The 18,433-nt window shown below is 52.1% G+C and overlaps 1 protein-coding gene across 4 annotated transcripts in view; it reads left to right on the forward strand.

Moving 5' to 3' along the window:
* The first annotated feature begins 6,010 nt into the window (after window positions 1-6,010).
* The window catches only part of AGRN (agrin), a 129,025-nt gene continuing 116,602 nt past the window's right edge, over window positions 6,011-18,433 (forward strand). For all 4 annotated transcript variants that reach the window (XM_037381072.1, XM_037381073.1, XM_037381074.1 and 1 more), the window contains exons 1-2: window positions 6,011-6,557; window positions 14,716-14,977. In XM_037381072.1, the coding sequence (XP_037236969.1) occupies window positions 6,369-6,557; window positions 14,716-14,977 (451 nt within the window). In that variant the 5' untranslated portion in view covers window positions 6,011-6,368. The remainder of the gene's footprint in view (window positions 6,558-14,715; window positions 14,978-18,433) is intronic.

An 18,433-nucleotide genomic window follows, 5' to 3' on the forward strand; every position in this document is an offset into this window, starting at 1 on the left:
ATGGTAATGAAAAAAATGCTTTGGTTGCACTTTCTCTCCAGCTAATCCAATTTGTCTCCTTACTGGTTTCAAATGCCTTTTAAAGATTCCTAGCAATGTATTATAGAAATCCATTTGCTGAGATGCAGCGAAGAGGGGCTTTTTTATTTTACAGTTATTAGCGAGTGACAAGGTAAGTAACTCGGGGAAGATTGATCACCTAACTAAGCATTTTTACTTTCTCAATTAATCCTGGCATGATTGTAATAAATCCAGGAGTGGGAGTAATTAGATGTGAACGGACCTCACTTCCTTTTGCTGCTGCATGTCAGAGGTAATGGATAGAGACATCTTTCTCTTGGAAGTGGCCTAGGGAGACGTCCAGTTAGATGGGATTTCTGGAAAGAAAGATAGATGTCAGGGGCCAGTGTTCACTTTTTTCCTCAATGGAGAACAGATTTATGCTATCAATCCACATTAAGAAGACTTCATGGCTACATAGAAATCTAGCAAGAGTAATTCAATTAGCCCCATGCACTTTTTAAGATGGCATTTGATAATGGAGGATCACTTGCCCTGAAGTTCACACTGAATTTTCTTTTTGCATCTTTCCTTTTTCTTCTTTCTTTTTTTTTTTTTTTAATTAAAAAAGTCATTGTGGTTCACTGGATGCTTTTGCCTCCAAGCTGAGAGGTTGCTAGGTTAAGTCCTAAAACATGCTGGAGGTTCACGGCCACCGAAACCACAGCAAAATGGCACCTGTATGTGTGTGCGTGCCCTGTGCTGATGCTTGGTCCCCCTTGCAATGCTAAACCAAGCCTATTTTTGTGAGCTTGAAGCCTGCCCCTTGTACGGAGCAAGGGCCCAGGCTTGCTGCTGACTCAGAGGGAAAAGTACCCATCTGCATGAGATCCCGGGGCTGGTTCCAGCATGAGGGAAGAGTACAGCCAGTGCCACAGCCAGCACACCTCCTCCCCAGTCCTGTGTGCAGACACAGCCCATGCCACCGAGCCAGACCCGAGCTGGGTGGAGGGTCCTGGCCCCTCTCTCTGCCTCTGCCAAAGCCTTTTGGGTCTGGGGTCCTGGGAACTGACTGCTGCTCTGATCTGCTGTATGTGGGAACAAACCCGGCTCCCTGCATGGCTGCAGCCCTTCATCTCATTGCCATCGTAAACCAGGGTGCAGGTGTTGGATATGTCCAGGCTGAATTCCTCGTAACCTGTTATTGTACCACAGTGCTCATAATACTCAGTGGTTTGGATTTTTATATTCTGTCACCTTCAGTTGTGTGAATATGTGCAAATCTCAGCATAGTTTCCTGGTTTTAAAGTTGAAGGTTTAGGATCATGCTGTTGAGAAAAGCTTGGATCCTGGTAGCTCCTCAGTCTTGGGGCAGAAGTGACAAACCCAGAAGACTAGCTCTGAATTTTTAACTCAACACTAAGGCTGCCACCCTGATCCTGGGGAAGAGGAGACTGACTTCTTGAATTCATCTCTTGAGTCTTACTTACAGCATGTGACAGATCCCCATTTGTTCCTCGCTTTCCCCTTGTAACTAAAGGGAAAGGGCTGTGCAGGTTGCTGCCACGCGCCTGTGCTGCAGCCAGTGCTGGCCACTGATCCGGGTGGCTCATGTTCCCTGTGCTGTCTAGGGACAGCAGCTCTCTGTGACTCCCCTTGTGATGCCATGGTGCCCATCGCAGCAAGGCGAACCTGCTGGGGGCTGCTGCAGGATGAAGCCCCTCTTGTGTGGGTCCTCTGACAGGGAGCTGCTCCCCAGCCCTCAGCCCCGCTCCCACCAAGATCTCATTAATAGATTTACTTATTTGAAAATCATTATACAGGCAGACAGCCTCATAGATGTAGGATCCCAGGGGCAACTTGTTAGCAGCTGCTCTGTAGCTACATCAAGAGATTTTCTGACAGTACACAAAAGCCATTTGACAATGTCAGAAACCACCAAGAGGGATTAACTTGAAAGAGAAAAGGCAGGGGGGGAAACCCCCATTAAAACATGTCTTGGAGCTTATCAGAGATGGAGAGGCTTGGAGAAGAAAAACCAGCCAGGGGGGGTGTAGAGGCAACCAGTGAAGAAACCAGGGGCCAGCTCAAGCAGGAATGGGGACACTCTTTCTCACCCCTGGGGAACAATTTCTGATTAATGCTGGGGCTCTATTTTGCTTTGCCAGGGTATTCGCACAGGTCTTTTATTTTCTTTGAAGGCTTGGCCTAAAATCTTGTGCGTCTCCTGCTATGATGTGTGCGCCACACTGGTGCGAATGAGGGGCTGCACTCTCGACTCCTGGCTGTTCTCACAGGAGAGCAGATGGAGGGGTTTACCCTGTGGTTACTGACACTGCAGCTGCTGCGACTTTTGGATACCTAACCTGATATACCTTAAAGGATCTGCTCTCAGCAAGCACTGAGCACCTGCCCACTGACACCAGCCCCCCCTCCAAGGGGAGCAGACAGAGAATGAAGGTATGACGCTTGTGATAGCCTTGGCTGAGAGCTGTGATAACAAAGATTCTGAAAGGGAAGTGCTCCGGGGTCAAACGACAGAGAGATGCTGGCATGAAACTGCTGAGTGCAGCAGGAGTGTCCGTACAGTCATTCTGAGGAGGCAATAACTCGCAATAAACGAGAGACCTTTACAGAGTTACTGAGCCCAGCCTAAAAGAAGCTCATTTGCCTGTGCCATGAGTTGTTAAAATTGGGAAAATCTTCAAAGGACATGAAAAAAAATTACAGTTCTGTGGAAAATGTGACAGCTGCTACCGCTGGAGGGAAAAGCCCTGATCAGGCAAAGCCTTACCCAGGCAGTTAACTTCAGATGTGTAAGAAATGCTGCGGACATCACCGAAGCTTGCTGGGGGCTGGGAGTTAAACAGGTGTCTAAAGGTCAGCGTTGCTCAGCCGTCCAGCGCTAGCAGTGGTCTCTCAACACCAGAGCAGTTTATGAAACCGCTGGAACTACCTGATTGGAACTATCACAGTGCTCTCTGCTCCTCTTCTCTCTTTACTCTCCTCCTGTCCTCCTCTTGCCTCTTCTGTCCTCTCCTCCTCTCTCCTTCCCCTTCTCCTTCTCCTTCCCCTTCTCCTTCCCCTTCCCCTTCCCTTTCCCCTTTTCCTTCTCCTTCCCCTTCCCCTTCCCTTTCCCCTTTTCCTTCTCCTTCCCTTTCCCCTTCTCCTTCTCCTTCTCCTTCCCCTTCCCCTTCCCCTTCCCCTTCTCCTTCTCCTTCTCCTTCTCCTTCTCCTTCTCCTTCTCCTTCTCCTCTGCCTCAAAATTTTAGGCCCCTCCTGCAAGCAAATCTTGGAAATGCCATCCAAGCACATGCAGAGGTGACAGAAAGCAAATGCTGCCTAAGTCCTTGCCAGTTTTCCAAGCTCTCTTGATTTTTCAGAGTTACTGACTGAGCTACTTCACTTGTAAGCTTAGTTCATGGAAGCCTTTGCGAGCCCCACGTTTACAATAGCTGTCTTGTAAAGAGCCCACACAAACCCCGGTGATTTATGTATTTTTTTCGGTTACAGAGTTTATTTATTTTGCGCACTGATTTACCAAAGAGTTTGTTTCAGTTTTCCCACAGTTTTCTTGGCCGGTTTCTCCTCTTGTCAGCGTGAGGCTTCAGCACAGCGGTGGTGGAGCAGAGCGATGCCGTGCGGGAATGTGCTGCTCCGTGCTGCTTCCCAGCACACATCATCCCGAAAAAGGGTGCTCAGAGTGACTTGCTTGCCTTTCGGTGCTGTGCTTTGAAAAAGCCAGCTGCCTCCTCCCTGTGAACTTTACTAAACCTGCCCATGGAAAAGAGAGCTGAGACCCTGGGAGGCTTGTGTGGCACCTCCACCAGAAAGCCTACAAGACTGAGTAAGCCCACTCAAAGAACTGGCTGTATAGGGGCAAATACATCAGAAAAGCCTGTGAAATCCATTTTTCTCTTCACAGCTTTGAAAGCAGATGGCGGGGTGGGGCTAGGAGGAGAGAACTAACAAACAGAAAATAGTACAAACACAGCGTAAATAATTCTTCTCCTCTCCTCTTTGCAAAGTGTGGGAGCAGAATGTTACAGCTGGTTTCTTCCACCTCAAACTGAGGTTGTTTCTGTGATTTACAGTTGAGCAGCGCTCGAGGAATACAATAAAAATTAATAATTAAAATAGCAAAAATAATCTGCCAGGCACTGAAATATTTTTAGCTGATTGCTTGAGTTTATAATAGCAGCAATGTAATAATGGAGTCCTTTGTGCTAAACCTCCACTGCGTAACAGTGATGACTGCAGAGCCTGGACTCTGCCTTGCTCTTGGCTTGTGATGGAGTCTTCCCGCTGCAGCTGAATGCTGCTCCCTTGCCCCCATCCAGTAACCACACATTTCGGTGAAGTTTTTCAGTTGACACAGGCAGAAAACCCGACATTGTGTGTCCTGCTTTGGGTCCCTTTGCCCTGCAGCACCTTCCCAGAGAGCACAGGGACCCATGTCTTCCCTGTGGTGTCTAGAGGAGGGTACAGAAGCTTGGCAGGTTTTGAAGAGTTAAGCCCTGCCAGATGAAGCCAGGTTTTCTGCAGACCTCAGTATGCTCTGGGCCAGTTTCTCCTGAAAATTGTGTCTCGAAGGTCCTCACTGAGGTGGTTAAATACCACATGCTTTTGAACAGGCAGCCTTCCTTTGGTGTTGGACTGGGAACTCAGTTTTAGGGGACAGAAATCAAAGCTTTGAGCAGAAGAGGACAGGGAAGACGGTGCGGGGTTTACAAGAACAGCCCCAGTGTTGAGACCGAAGTCACTGCGGAAATGCCAAGTGCATGGTTTAAAGCTGAACATGTACAGTATGCTTTCCCTGTAAAACCCACAGCAGTTGTGATATCTCCAGACAGATTTATGCGATCTCTGGTATGCATCCTCTTCAGGGTAAAGGTAGGCTTGGACAGCATTTTGAACACTCAGTAAGATTAATTTATTCCTATTTTGTAGTTAATTTCTGTTTATGTTCCGAAGGAGAGAAAAAAGATTGGCACATACACAACTGCAGAGGCAAACAGCACAAGCAGCACTGCTGAGAACTTTGAGGACGAACAGGATGGATGGTCATCTGCAAACCCTTACAATGCAGGATGCTGCCGTGTATTAAAACATTCTCATCAGAGAACGACACAGGGGCAGGACAATGTCCTCTACTGGCATCGTGGCACCGGTGTGGTTCCACTTCACCCTGTGATCTGTAACTCACCTGCTTGGCCCTGGGTCACAAACATGACTTGTTTAGGGCCATCAAGTAAAACAGCCTTGTAAAATGCCTCTGGGGGATGGCTAATTTATGGAGAGGAGAAACAATATCCCTCCCCTGGTGCCACTTAACTTTTCATTTTATATTTGCAGTAATTGCACACGACATCTGGAAAAATTGACGTCCAGTCCCTGGAGAAAGCTGGGGCAAGAGGTCAGAGCGCTCCAGGGGAAGGCGCAGGCCATGCCCCGGGAGGGTGGCTTTGCCCTGGTTCGGGCAAGGCATGGGCAGCCCCCGTGCCATCTCCCCCTGGTAGCTGGGGGGACGGTGAGGGACCAGGCGCGGGTGCCTGGGGACAGAGGACTCGTGGGCTGCCCAGCCCTCAGTTTCCCCATCGGGAGAAGGGGGGCAGCGCTGGCAGCAGCCCCCCCGCGATGCCAAGGCTGAGCTGGGGGCGGCAGGGGGGGGAAGCGCGGGGGTCCGGACCCCTCCTGCAGCCGCACGACCCGGCCGCCCTGCGCACCCCCGCGGGTGCGGGCTGCGGAGCGGGGGACCCTGGGCTCCGGGGGCTCCGGGCCGCGGCCGGGGGCGGGCAGGGCGCCAGGTGCCGCGGGGGCGCGGGCGGCTGGCGGGGCCGGCAGCCGCTCGGCAGCGGCCCTACACCTTTAAAAGTCTCCTCACGTTGGCGCGCTGATTATCCATTAACCTGATGCGAGCTCCCTTTCCTGGGGGTGGCGTCCTCGGCAGCTCTGCAATAAGAGCCGGCAGCGGGGCTGGCTGCCTCCCTCCCTCCTTCCTCTACCCCCTCCCTCCTCTCCCCCCCTGCCCCCGCTCCCTCCTTATCAGCAATTCAGATTGCATGCAAATCTACGGGCTTTCTTACAGGGGCTAAGGCGGAGGACCGAGCGCTTCTCGCCGGCCGCCGCTTCGGGGAGAGCTATCTCCTCCTCCTCCTCCTCCTCCTCCTCCTCTTGGGATTTTCTTCCTTCTCCCCTCCCCTGCTCTCCCCTCCCTCTTTCCCTCCCTCCCTCTCTTTCTTTCCTTCTTTTCACCTCCCCGAACAAAAGTAGTCCTTCTCTCCGCGCCAGCGCTGCCTGCGAGCGGGGGTCGCTTTGTCTGCCCGCGCCGTCGGGGTGCCCCGGGGCCGGGAGCGGCCGGGCGGGCCATGGGGGGGCGAGCGGCGGGCGGCCGGGCGCTGCTGGCGCTGCTGGCGCTGCTGGCGCTGGGCGGCGGCGGGGCGACGTGCCCCGAGCGGGAGCTGGAGCGGCGGGAGGAGGAGGCCAACGTGGTGCTGACGGGCACGGTGGAGGAGATCATGAACGTGGACCCCGTGCACCACACCTACTCCTGCAAGGTAAGGGGCGGGGGGGCGGCGGGGGGAAACTTTCGGCCCCGAGCGGGCGCCTCCCCGGCCGGGCGCATGTGGTTTTTATTGTATGTGCGCTGGAGCTTTGGTGTGTAATTATGTATTTTTAGACTGCGGAGTCTCTCCCCGCTGGAGCTCCCACAGCTGTGTCGAGGGGAATCTCTCAAGGTTGCTTTTTATGGGCATTTCCCTCCTTGCCGTGATGCGGGGCTGGCTCCCAACTTTCTCTCTGGCAGGGCTGAGGCTGACGGGGAAGGTGTTCAGGGCAGCTCCCCGTTTACTTTAGCAGCATCTTGAGTTCCTCTAGCTCTAGCTATTGTTTAACTACGAATCTAGCCTCTGGCTATGGGTTTTGGGGTTTTTTTCTCTCTCTCTTTTTTTTTTTTTTTTAACCCCCCTCCCCCCCCCAAGCTGAGAGAATGTAAAGTACTGAGCAACCTGAAACACCATCCGTCTGACTGTCAGAAAACGTGCTGTATGGCTTAACCCTTCCCGGGGCAGGAATCTCGCTTAGGAGGACATGCTGCCACATTGTCTTTTCCTCTTCTTCCCGTCCCCTTTTCTACCCATCCTTAAAAAGTGCTGCGGTTCCTGCCTGTGGTTAGTGCTAAGCAGGGCCCGGGGTGATGCGCAGCAGCGCGTTGGTGGGAGAGGTCTACCGGTGCAGAGGAAGGTTAACTTCATCCCACGACGCTGCCCTCTGTTTTGGAGCATCTCTCAGCCCAGTAAAGTAGTCGAACAGCTTCTGCCTGTCCAGCTGGTGCCCGCTGCTTCACGCTTGCTCCCACTGCTCTGCCCCTTTCGATACCACACAATCTGTACCCTTCTCTTGTAAATTAGATCACAGCCCCTCCAGGCTAGTGCAGAGACCGTATGTTTGCAAAGTGTCTGGCACATCCTGGGTGCTATGTAGAAAACTAATAAGCTGCTGCGAGCAGCCGGTGTCCTGCGGCAGCTTGGGGCACATATGGCTGTATGGATGTGGGCCACCTGATGCTGGGGCACAGGTGTCTGTGTAAGTAGGCAGGAGGTGGTCCAGTGAGGCTAGTGATGAGGCAGAAATGCTCATCTAGAAAAAAGGGTCTCTTTCCTCCCACTGCAGATGCCTGTTAAGGTGTCTGGCTAGCGTAAAATCCAGGCTTCATCTTGCTGCATTAGAGCAAGACTCTGGGCCAGGAAATCCGTTCTTCCTGTGATGGTAAACCTGCTTGCTCAGCAGCTTTGCCTTTGAAAGTGTGCCATCAAGTCCAAGTAAGAGCAGCTAAGGAGCAACATGTGGGGAGGAATGCGGTCTGCTGGGGGTGGCTTTATTTGAAACACAGTCTGCATCGCTCGGCTTGCGAAGAGAGTCTCTCGCCTGCCTTTCCCTCAGCCATCCCAAGCAATGCTGCGGAGAAGGCTTGTGTGACTTACTCCGGAGTTCAGTGTGGGATTTCGCGTCTGCCAATTACATGTGTCATAACAGCACCTGAAGTCCAGAACATGGTGCCAAGATACCTTTCCAGTCCCAGAGTCCTGTAAGAGAAAGTGAAAGGAGAAAAATGCACTCTCCTACCTTGGATGGAAGTGCCCATCCTGTCTCGCTGTGGCAGTGCCGCTGGCTCTCCCAGTCGTGCTGTGACATTAAGCAATTTTCTTGGAATGGTGGTTCTTCAGTCCCTTTACCTACACATCAGTCTTTTCTGTGTAGTTTTTAAGGGTATGTTCATGGTGCGTTTGCAGGAAAAAAAAAAAAAGCTTTGAAATGGGACTTGGGGTGTCTTAAGGACCTGAAAGCAGGTAAATATCTCCTAACTGTGATTTAGGAGGGTGTAACGCTAGTGACTTTGACTTGTAAATGTGTATTTTTGCAGCAGCTGTTGGCCTGTTTCACTCCAAGATCTCAAAGATTTGAAATTGCTGTGGATTCTGCTGATGCTGGGTTGCAGGGTTAGGCAGGCTTGCATATTGGTTTGGCTTGGTTTTTTTTTTTTTTACCAAGCACCTTAGATTCTGAAAGGGCAGCTAGGGCATTAAAGGTGACCGCTGGCTCCTGCTGCCCTGTGGAGCTGGAACAAGCCCAGGTGCAGAAAGGATCTTGCTGGTTACCTGGTGAGAACACTCAGTGTCCGCTTCCTCACTGTCATACTCTAAACCATTCCTTAGGCCCTGGGGTAACCTCCAAATACCACAGTTATCTCTTGTCAGGTTCTTCTTTATCTGAAGAGGAAAGGCAAGGGCCAAGTGTGCGGGAGGAGTGCCCTGGAGCCCACACCCAACACGGCGGGTGTTACTGGTGCTGGGTGGTCTGTGAGGGAGCAGGTATGTGAGTATCTGTGGGTGCTGCATTAGTGCATTGTTCTTCCTAGTTCAACTCTCAACCCTCCCTGCTGAAGCCTCTTGATAGATGAAGCACATTACAACTGAGAAGAAACGTGAGGTTAATGTTGGATAAACACGCGTCAGTAGCTACCAGCCATTCGTTTGCTGCTAGAGGAGGTGAGTAGCAAGGAAGAACAGGCTGACAGAACTCCTGAAATTCACGCAGACTGGCTGATGTGCTGCTTCGCCGAGGGATTTGACGTGGGAGCTAGGCGCTGTGCTTGCTTCTAGCTGCAGCCCAGGGCTTGCTCTTCTTCCCAAGCTGGCGGTGCTGCTCTTCATCCTATTTACAGCCTGTGTGCTGGCATTGCCCCTTCCTACTTTTGAGTCCTCTGATGTACCTTATTCTGGTCTGACCTGACATTTATGAAGGGAGCTTCTATTTATAGGACAAATGCAGGTTCTATATGTGCTATAGGAAGTGTTGAAAAGGATGTGGATCCTGTTCCAGACAATAGGGCCCATATTTTGGGGGGTAACGGCGGCTGCTGTTTTCCTGCCAGGGCTGGAGGTGGGTTTGGTGCTGTGCTAGCTCCTAGGGAAAGGGCATCTAGCTTCTGCCAGGGAAAGGCACAGAGAGTGGTGAGGGAGAGGGTCAGTGCATGGTCAGGAGGGAAGCGGTTGGCAGAGCTGCCTGTGAAGCTACAAGCAGAGCCTGAGCTTTGCTACCCAGAACTGCTGAGTTCTGGTGGTGGCTCCTCTTACTTCTGCCCAGAGTGACAGCTGCCTTCTTGAGGAGACCGTGCTCGAACTTCTCATCTTTCTTTGCAAGACCAAGGCTGGTGTTTCTCGGAGCATCTTCCTGGCAGGAACTTGCTAGCACTGTAGGGGTGGTCCCGTTCCCTACTGTGGGATGGGCCCCCATGGCGCAGTGGAAAATTCTTTTACTTTCTGGTTTTGTACTGCACTTAAAATATATCCTTGCAAGGATCTGCTTAAAGTTTTCACTGTTCTTACTCTGCCTCCCTGTAGCTGCCAGGAGTCTTGTAACAGTCTTAATCCAGTGTTTTATGTGCTCACTGGCAAGAGGGTGAGTGAATCTGCTGTAGGGAAGGGACCTCTTGGAACTAGATTCTAGCCCAATTTTTTCTCTCTCCCTTTTCTTCCCCAGTCCTTGATGTAGTCGGTGAGTCACCAGTGACAAAGTCCTAATTGTGTGTAATGATGAATGGGATGCCCTACAGGTAATTTCTTGGTCTTTGGTGTCTTCGTGTCCATTCATTATAGAGGATAAGGGTGGGGAGAGCACTGGTGGACTCTGATGTTGCTTGTGAATGCTGTGGCCTGGCTCTGAGGTGTATGACTACAACAGCCATGCTAATTAACTCCAATTACAATCTGCTTCAGAACAGGGGGTAGGCTTTAGCCTTTCTTCCCCTTTAGACCTAGCTGTGAAAGTGCCTGACCGCTACCTCTCAGCCCAAGCCTCGGGCTGTGCGCTCTGCCTGCCTGGAGTATTTTTTTCCTTTTGTCTCCTTTGTGTTCCTGGTGTTTTTTGCCCTGGCTGCTTGTGCACCTCACCTTGCAGCGAGCAGCCTGCCCTGCGGGCTGCAGGCTGCTGCTGAGGGAAGGGGAGGTGGGGCTGGTGGGGCTGCAGGAAGGTGTCTTAACTTGACTGTGGGGAGAAGCGCAACCACAGGGAGCTGTGCTGCTGCGAAACGCTGGAGAAACAGCTGGTCCCAGGTGGGGAGGCGGGCAAGGAGGCTTGCACTAATGCGGTGCTCCTTAGCACCCTGCCGCCTCTGCTCACCTGAGGTGTCGTGTCTGCACGTGGCCCCAGACTGGCTCTTTGAGGGGGGCTGCCTCGCACGGCACCACCTGCGCGCAGTGGAGCAGGTGTCCGAGTCCGTTCTGGGATTCCTGTAAGATCAGAGGGGAGGAAAGCTGCCTCTCACAGCTACCCTTCCTTGCCATCTGAAGCTCCCTCTGTTTGCCGGTTGGCTGCCAGCTCTCTCCAGAACAGAACTCCTGCTGACGGGGCTGTGTACAACTGAGCAGTCGGCTTTTCGAGCAGGCTTCTTTGCGCAAACGGCTTTGAAGGCGTTGCGTTCTCAGCCGCTCTTCTTACCCTCGCGCAGCAGCTTGGACTTGGGCTGTGTGGGGAGGGATGGGAGCCTGTGTATAAGTTATTGCTTGTCCTTTGGTTGCTGTGGCATTGCTTAGCACTGGCCCAAGGGGAGCTGACTCCCTTCGTGCTGGAAGACAAATGAGTGTGAGGGCACGTGGGTGCAATGTCTCTGGCTAACCTCTGTGTGTCTGGGAGCAGCTAAGGCATGTGCAGCTTCCAGAGAGGATCTGTCACAGTGGTGTTTAGTCCTGGGATGGTTTTTGATCTTGGGTATGCAGGAGAACAGGGCTCACCTCTCTAACATATGGGACCTGCTGGGCTGTGGGAGGAGCTGAGACCCGTCAGGTCCAGAGGCCTTCTGCAAGGCAGGCAAATATTACACCTTAAGGAGAAGGTGTGAGAAGTAGGAGGATACGAGAACAAAATACACTCCTAAACATTATTCTTAACCTTCAGTTGCACCTGTAGAGTACAAGCAACACTGAATCTGTTCCCTTTTTCAGCTCAACAGGTGAATCTCATGCTGAGCAGGGGGTGTCTCACCCCAGCCTGCTTGCTCCTGTGGCAGTGGGACGGCTCTATGCCCTTGCCCCAGCACCTGTAGCTGCCTGCTCCTGGTCATGGCAGGGACGGTGTGTGGGAGTTCTGCTCAAAATCATTGTGGACCTTGAAGCCTCTTGATCCGGACTGAGATAGCGCTGAGCTCACACCACTGAAATTCTGGAGTTAGGGCTTCAAAAAATTGCAAGATTGGTTAGAAGTCATGACTTGCATTCCCCCTAGCTCCCAATGTTTTTACCCTCTTATTTTGCACTTTGTGGTGTCAGATCTTTTGTGTGTGTGTGTGTCTTCTGTAGTCACTAAGCAATGGGATGGAGGTATTTGGCAAAGAATAAGAGTCTCTCTGTCTGAACAGTCTTGAGGAAGCCCAGAGGGGAATGTGATGGACTTGAAGGGCAGAAGCCAGTGAGCTGTAGTTGCAGATAACTATAAAAATGGATCATTCTCAAGGGGGATAGTATGTGCTCTGTGCTTTTCTCAACTGTAACAAGTCCCCCAACCCCTATGTCAAGCATAGAAGCTGTAGTGTGAACAACTGCCTGCGTCCCTGCCGCCCCTGGAGTCCCTCAAGGGCAGGAGAGACCCGTCTGCCCACCTTCCTGCGAGCATGCTTTCTCGGCCCCTGGTGTTCCCTTCGGAGTCACAGAGAGGGGATCAAGAGCCCCCTTATCTCTGAGCCACCACCTCCCTGACTGCTCTGGTCTTGGCGCGGTGTGCTGGAGTGCTCCTTGGGTGGTGAAGACGGCTGGAGAATGCAGGTGACTGTGCACTTGGGCTGCAGTAGGAGGGGATATGCTGGCAGAGCGTGATAAAGTGTGCCCTGAGCATGCCGGGCCCGGGATGCCTGTGGTCACAGTAATACCCATGCACTACAGCAGCCACTCTTGCTAGAGAAACGCCCTTGCTCCGAGCCAAAACCTCAGGCAGCTCTCTGATGAGCTGTTCCTGTTACATGCAACTCGACAACTCATCTCTGTGTCCTGTTTCCCCCTGCAGTAGAATTGCAGGAGCAGGAGGATTTCTGACCCATTGGAAGGGTCATGATGAGCATGGATGGGGACATGTCTCTGGTGTCCCGTGTGCACTAGAGCCATTTTAGGGCTGCTTCTTCTCTGCTGTGTGGGGGTTTGTTTGGGGTAGCTTGCTGGAGAGGGGCTGGCTTGCAGCTGTGTGTAGATCTTGCTGGTTTTAGGCAGGGGGATGAGCCAGCAAAGAGGTCCAAGGAGACTGCTCTAGCACTGCTGGCAGTGGGATGGAGAGAGTGGGGCTAACTCTTGTGACCAGGACTTGTTTTTCTTCCTGAAGTTTGGATAAGTAAAGGAAAATGGGCTCCTCCTGCCAAATCCTCCACATTTTTTAGCAAATCCAGCCTGCTAAGGCAAAGGTTTTCTTTAGTCTTTGTAGTAACGTAAGTTACCTTTGACACTTCTACATGGAATATTATCTGCTCTGCCTTTTGTCTTCCCAAGGTACCAGTGGCTTTTCAGAGCCAGAAAATTCCCTTCTTCCATTCACCCAACCCGCCTGCCTTCTCCTGCCCCTGTTCTAAGGCTCCTGTTCAGAGCCTCCCCCACGGATGGACAGTGCTTGTTGTGCAGTCCTCCCCAGTTAGGACCTTCCAGCCACTTAATGTTCCCTTCAAGGTGTTTTTTTATTCAGATGTGTTTTCTTCTCCCTTGGTGCATTTCACCACTGAGATTTTTGTTGCGAGTCAGGATATCTCTGGGAGAGCTGTACCAGCTGGAGTGTCACCCTGAATGATGCTGCCTGGGAGTGGCAAGGGGGTTCCTCTGGCCAGGCTGACACTTGCATGCTGCCCTTGATAGGGCTTGAATTGTGTCCCTCACCCTGTGTCTGCAGATGATGGGGTCCCAGCTCGTCTATGTAGAAAGGGTCAGTGGTAGGCAAGCTGGATCTCGCTTCTGTCCCAGCATCTAGTCCAGAATCTCCTGCTATGAATTTGAATTCTTTATTAGTAATGGGCAGGACTGAGTCAGTTCTGAATATTTTTTTAATATAAATTACTTTCCTGGCTGAGTCTCTTCCAGCTTCCCCTGGCTAAGTGCGGTGTTGCTTGTTGGAGAGCAGCATTCCCAGCCGTAACCAGGTGGCAACTGGAATGGCTGTTGTGGGCATAAAGGTTAGAACAATATTGGAGGGAAGAAGTCGATTAGCTCATCCTCAGTCTCACTGGTTGCATACAGCAGAGGCTTCTCCTACTGCCGGGGAACTCTTGAGCAGCCTTCCTGGTCCGAGCTGAACTGCCTCGCTGAGGCTGCGGGATCTGCTCATCCCTTCTCCCACCCCTGCTCTGCTGTCCCGGGAGAGCCCCCACCTTGCTGGCCCTGCCGGGCTCCCCTGCACCATGCAGGAGGCTGGTCGCTGGGTCTCCGAGTAGCAGCCGTGCCTGCTGGTGGCTCTCCAGTGTCCGCTGAGAAGCGGCAGCTTATCTGGAGCTATTGTTCTTGCTCGAACAAAGGAAAGGGGCATTTCTGCCGCCGCCAGCCCCTTTGTGCCGGGGCTTGCTGGGTGTTTGCACTTGGGGTGGGGAAGGCGAGCCCTCCCCAGTCAGTGATGAGACGAAGGAGGTGGGCTGTTTTGGTTTGTGGGCCTCCAGGGAGGCTAGTCAAGGTGGCTGGCTGTAGGGTTTGGTGTGGGGCATCCCCACAGCAGCGACTGGGCCGGTGGCACGCTTGGTAGCAGCTCTGGGCACAGCTGAAGGCAAATCCTGGGTATCGGCACCGAGGGCAGTGTGTCCCAGTGCAAAGGGGAGAGGCGTGCCCTGGGGGACAAGAGGTCTCTGTCCCTCGTTGGAGAACCTGCCTGGCCGAGGGGCCCCTTGTGACACGAGTCTTGTCCCCCTTTGCTCCCCACGAGGCTGTGTGGGGGCAGGGCCAGCAGTGCCAAGTGCCTGGGCTGGAGAGCTGGGTGCAGCTTTGGCAGAAAGAGTAGTTCATGCTTTTGCCTTGGTTGCCCACGCATTTTGTACTTTTAGAAGGGTGTCTAATGAAATTAGCTCTGCTGGAAGGCTTTGCCAGCCTGTGAACCCCTCCTGTGCATCTTGTGACAACATGATAAAATCTAGCCAGGCCAGAAAGTGCCAACTGTCTGTGGCTGTGAAGTGGTCTCACATGTTCTTTCTTCCTCTCCTTCAAGGTGAGAGTCTGGCGTTATCTGAAAGGCAAAGACATCGTCACTCACGAGATCCTCTTGGATGGTGGGAACAAAGTGGTTATCGGTGGCTTCGGGGACCCATTAATCTGTGACAATCAAGTCTCGACTGGGGACACGCGGATTTTCTTCGTCAACCCTGCCCCGCAGTACATGTGGCCAGCACACCGCAATGAGCTGATGCTGAACTCCAGCCTCATGCGGATAACGCTGCGCAACCTGGAGGAGGTGGAGCACTGCGTGGAAGGTGAGGCTGGAGTGTGGGTGCCTGGCTTTCCCTGGGGTGCTCTGGGCATGCAGATGCAGTAGCAGCCAAGCCCTGGCTCTGTTGGCCACCTTGTGCTCTTAGCTTGTAAATGATTGATTGGCAAACGATCTCGCTGGTGATGAGACTGATCAGTCCTGCTGCTACATGTGTCTAGGGCAGGGTCATACTGCTCTGTGGACTCACTTGTCATGAGGACAGTGCCTGGCGTTGACCTGGTTGTCAGAGGCAGTGGTTGCAACCAAGGTATAGCCAAGCAAAGTTGTTTTATATTATCTTTGCTCCAGGTTTGATGCAGGTTCTCAGTCCTCTGTGCAATGAGTCCAGTGTGGTTGGGAGCATCCCCACTGCAAGTCCTGTCCTGCCACAAGTCTGTGGCAAGCACTTACCAGGGAATTTAGACTCCTCACACCAGAGTTAGATTTATTGTATCCCTCCCCCTCCCATGGATTCAGAGCTAGTAAGTTAATGGGTTAATCCTGTGGTGAAGGCATGTCCCTCGTGGTGGTCACCCCTAGCTTCTTTGCTTGCCAAGTCAGCCTTGTGGAGTCCTGAGAAGCCAGCTGAGTTCTGCATGGGGGTAAAGCTTGCTTCTCCAGGGTATAACTAAGTCGGAACCAAGCTGAGCCCAAGCAGTTGGGTGATTTCTGGGGGTATGAGGCATGCTTCTGAATTGTTGTGGTGAAGCCCTGTATCCCTCGTACATTAACCTCTCTGGAACCTTTGTGTCTGCTCCTGAAAGAGCTCAGATGAGGTGAGTTGACTTGTAGCTGTCTGTGGGACAATGTGAGGAGTGCTGACGTGGCCATGGCAAAGAGGATGGCAGAGTTACTAGTGTGCTGTGGGTGTAACAACATAGCTGTTGGGAAGAGCTGAGGGGGAGACAGCCCATATGTGCTCTTTTTAATAGTGTCTTAGACCTCCAGGTGTGGAGATGTGCCTCCATGGAGAGCAGAGCTGGAGAGACTTGCTTCTACTTGTTGCCCCACCACCTTGAAAACGTTTCTGTAACAACCCATTCTTTGGCTTCTCTCTTCCCCACTTTATGCTTGTCCTGTGTTCCAGCAAGAGCTCGAAGCTCATGGGGGAATGTCGTGCCCCAAAAGCCCTTTGCTGGGATCTGAGTGTGTCCTGAGAGCAGATGAGTAAACAAGGGAAGGAATGCAGGAATTCTGTGCAGGCAACAAATAAACGTGCGGATCAGCTCCCTCCTCCCCTTGGATGTGCAGAGGGGAGGCCATAACCCCTTTTTCCAGCTGTGAATGCTGACAGAGGTAAATGACCGAGCTCTCTGTCTGGGAGGCTGGGAGAGAGCTAGTTCAGCAGAGCAGCTCACAAGAAGTGCCTGTCTCAAGTGGGTTTTGTAAGGCATTTTTTTTAGGAGGTTTTTTACCTGAATACATATGTATCTGTATATATCTCATATTGCACTTGGAATGTATCAGTCCTGCTCCTTCCTTGTACCTAGTGGAGAGGGAGGGGGGAGAAAGAATGTGTGTGTGGGTTTGTTTTTTTTTTTTTGTTAAACCTGAGCAAACATTAGGAAGAATTTTGACTTGATTTGCTGTGTTCTTTGGCATGCTGATTTTGCACGAAGTGGGTGTGAGCTGGGGTGGCTGAGCTGGGTGGTTCCCATTTGTGGGGAAGGATTTTGTCCCTTAAGGCCCCTGGGAGATGAGGGGAGGTCTAGTTTTCCTTCTAATACTGTAGATTCGATGTGGAATTGGGACCCTTTCATTCCTGCTTTTGCCTTTAGTGGGGGAAAATTCAAAACTGTTTGTGTAGTGGTGTGTCGGGGCTGGCTGCGCTGGAGCTGGGCTGGGACCTGTTGCAGCTGGGGACACATTCTAGCCGTGGACAGCTCTTTTTGCAGCAGGCTGGGGTGGTGATGGGACGGTCATTCCCAGCATTGCTATATCCTGCAGCAGTACTGGTGTCTTGGTCCCAGGAGGGGAGAGGTGCGAAGTGCCTGCGTGCACTGGGCTGTAGCTGGATGTGTCTGTCTATAAGCATGCCCTGTGATGTGGTATCATGGAAAGATTTGCTTGGTGTGGCTCCCATGCTGTTGTGCGAGGGAGTTGAAGGCACTAAAGCTGTGCATGTCTGAACTCTCCTTTACCAGGTACTTAACTTGCAAGTCCGTATAGCTATAGGTGGGTTTATCTTTCCTCCTTGCTGTGTTAACCTTTCCTGATGCATGCCAGGCAGCAGGTGATTCTTTCTGGGACTCCTCTCTTCTCTGAAGATTGTTTGCTGCACAGCTTGCTTCCTTTAGCGAAGCAGACCCCTCTTCCTGAAGGCTCACTGGGATGCTGTCAGCATGCGGAGTAGGGGCTGGAGCAGGGGCTGGGGAGGGCTGGAAAACAGCCCACAGGCAACTTGCCAGGTGCAGTGGACCTGATTTCTCCAAACTGGTGGAGACCCGTCCGGACTGCGTGTTGCTGAGAAATTACAAAACCAAGGCAACCTTGAGTTACCAGTGTCTCGAGGAGGTCAAAAGGTGTTGCTTGGGGGAGATGCAGTGATTCTTATTTTGGCATCCAGCTGGCTTGTCAGCTGTTTCCCTTGCCTTGATAAACCCACCTTGCTTGTCATATCCAGTGCACTTGCTTTTCTTCTTCCCACATCTCGGAAGCCTGGTTGTTATGTGAGTATCCTGTGTGCTACCAGGTTTGCTGTAGATAGCATGGAACAAATTGACCGCCAAAACCTCGGTTTCCCTCGAGCCCTACCCAAAGCTCAGGCCTCTCCTGAGGTCTGTGAAAGTCCCTTTCAGCTCACCCAGGGCAGCTGCCTGCTGGCTTCTGGGAAGCCATGCAAACCCAGGCATGAGAACCTGCTTCTGCCACCCTGGGAACCATTGCTGAGCTCTGAGTCTGAGAATTTAGTTCCAGGACTTGTTACCCATCAGCTCCCCACAGGAGGGTTCAAAGCAAAGTTGCCCAGAACACTGCTCTTTGCTGCACTTAGAGTTTAAAAACAAACCTTTGAGTGCTTTTGCAGAAAGAATTGGAAGAATGGTGGCACCTGAGTGGAAAAACATTGACGTTTTGAGTATCTTCATCTCCTGTCACTCCAGCTTGGAAAAATCCTAGACATTAAAATCTTGTCTGTCTAAGAGGGAAGTTCAAACCAGGGCATCTCTGTGAAACAGCTCCGATTTAGAGTAAAAACTGTGTGTTTTGATTACACTTAATTGTGGTAAAAATGTTTTGACCAGCTGTAGTCAAAATGAAAGACTTCAGTTAAGCTCTGCAAACTGCCTTCTGCACTGAGGGTGTGTTTTGGTGCTGAAAGGCTGAGGAGCAGCTCTGGGGCTTGTGCGGGAGGCTGGGGCACAGGCTTGGACTGGGTCCCTGGGTGAAGAAGGACATTTGCTCTGGTGCCTCCGTGGCAGAATGCACGGAAGGGGAGCTGGCCCTGAGCAGCACGAGGTGC

The sequence above is a fragment of the Falco rusticolus genome, chromosome 3, assembly GCF_015220075.1.
Source record: "Falco rusticolus isolate bFalRus1 chromosome 3, bFalRus1.pri, whole genome shotgun sequence".
In the NCBI taxonomy this organism is placed as follows: Eukaryota; Metazoa; Chordata; class Aves; order Falconiformes; family Falconidae; genus Falco; species Falco rusticolus.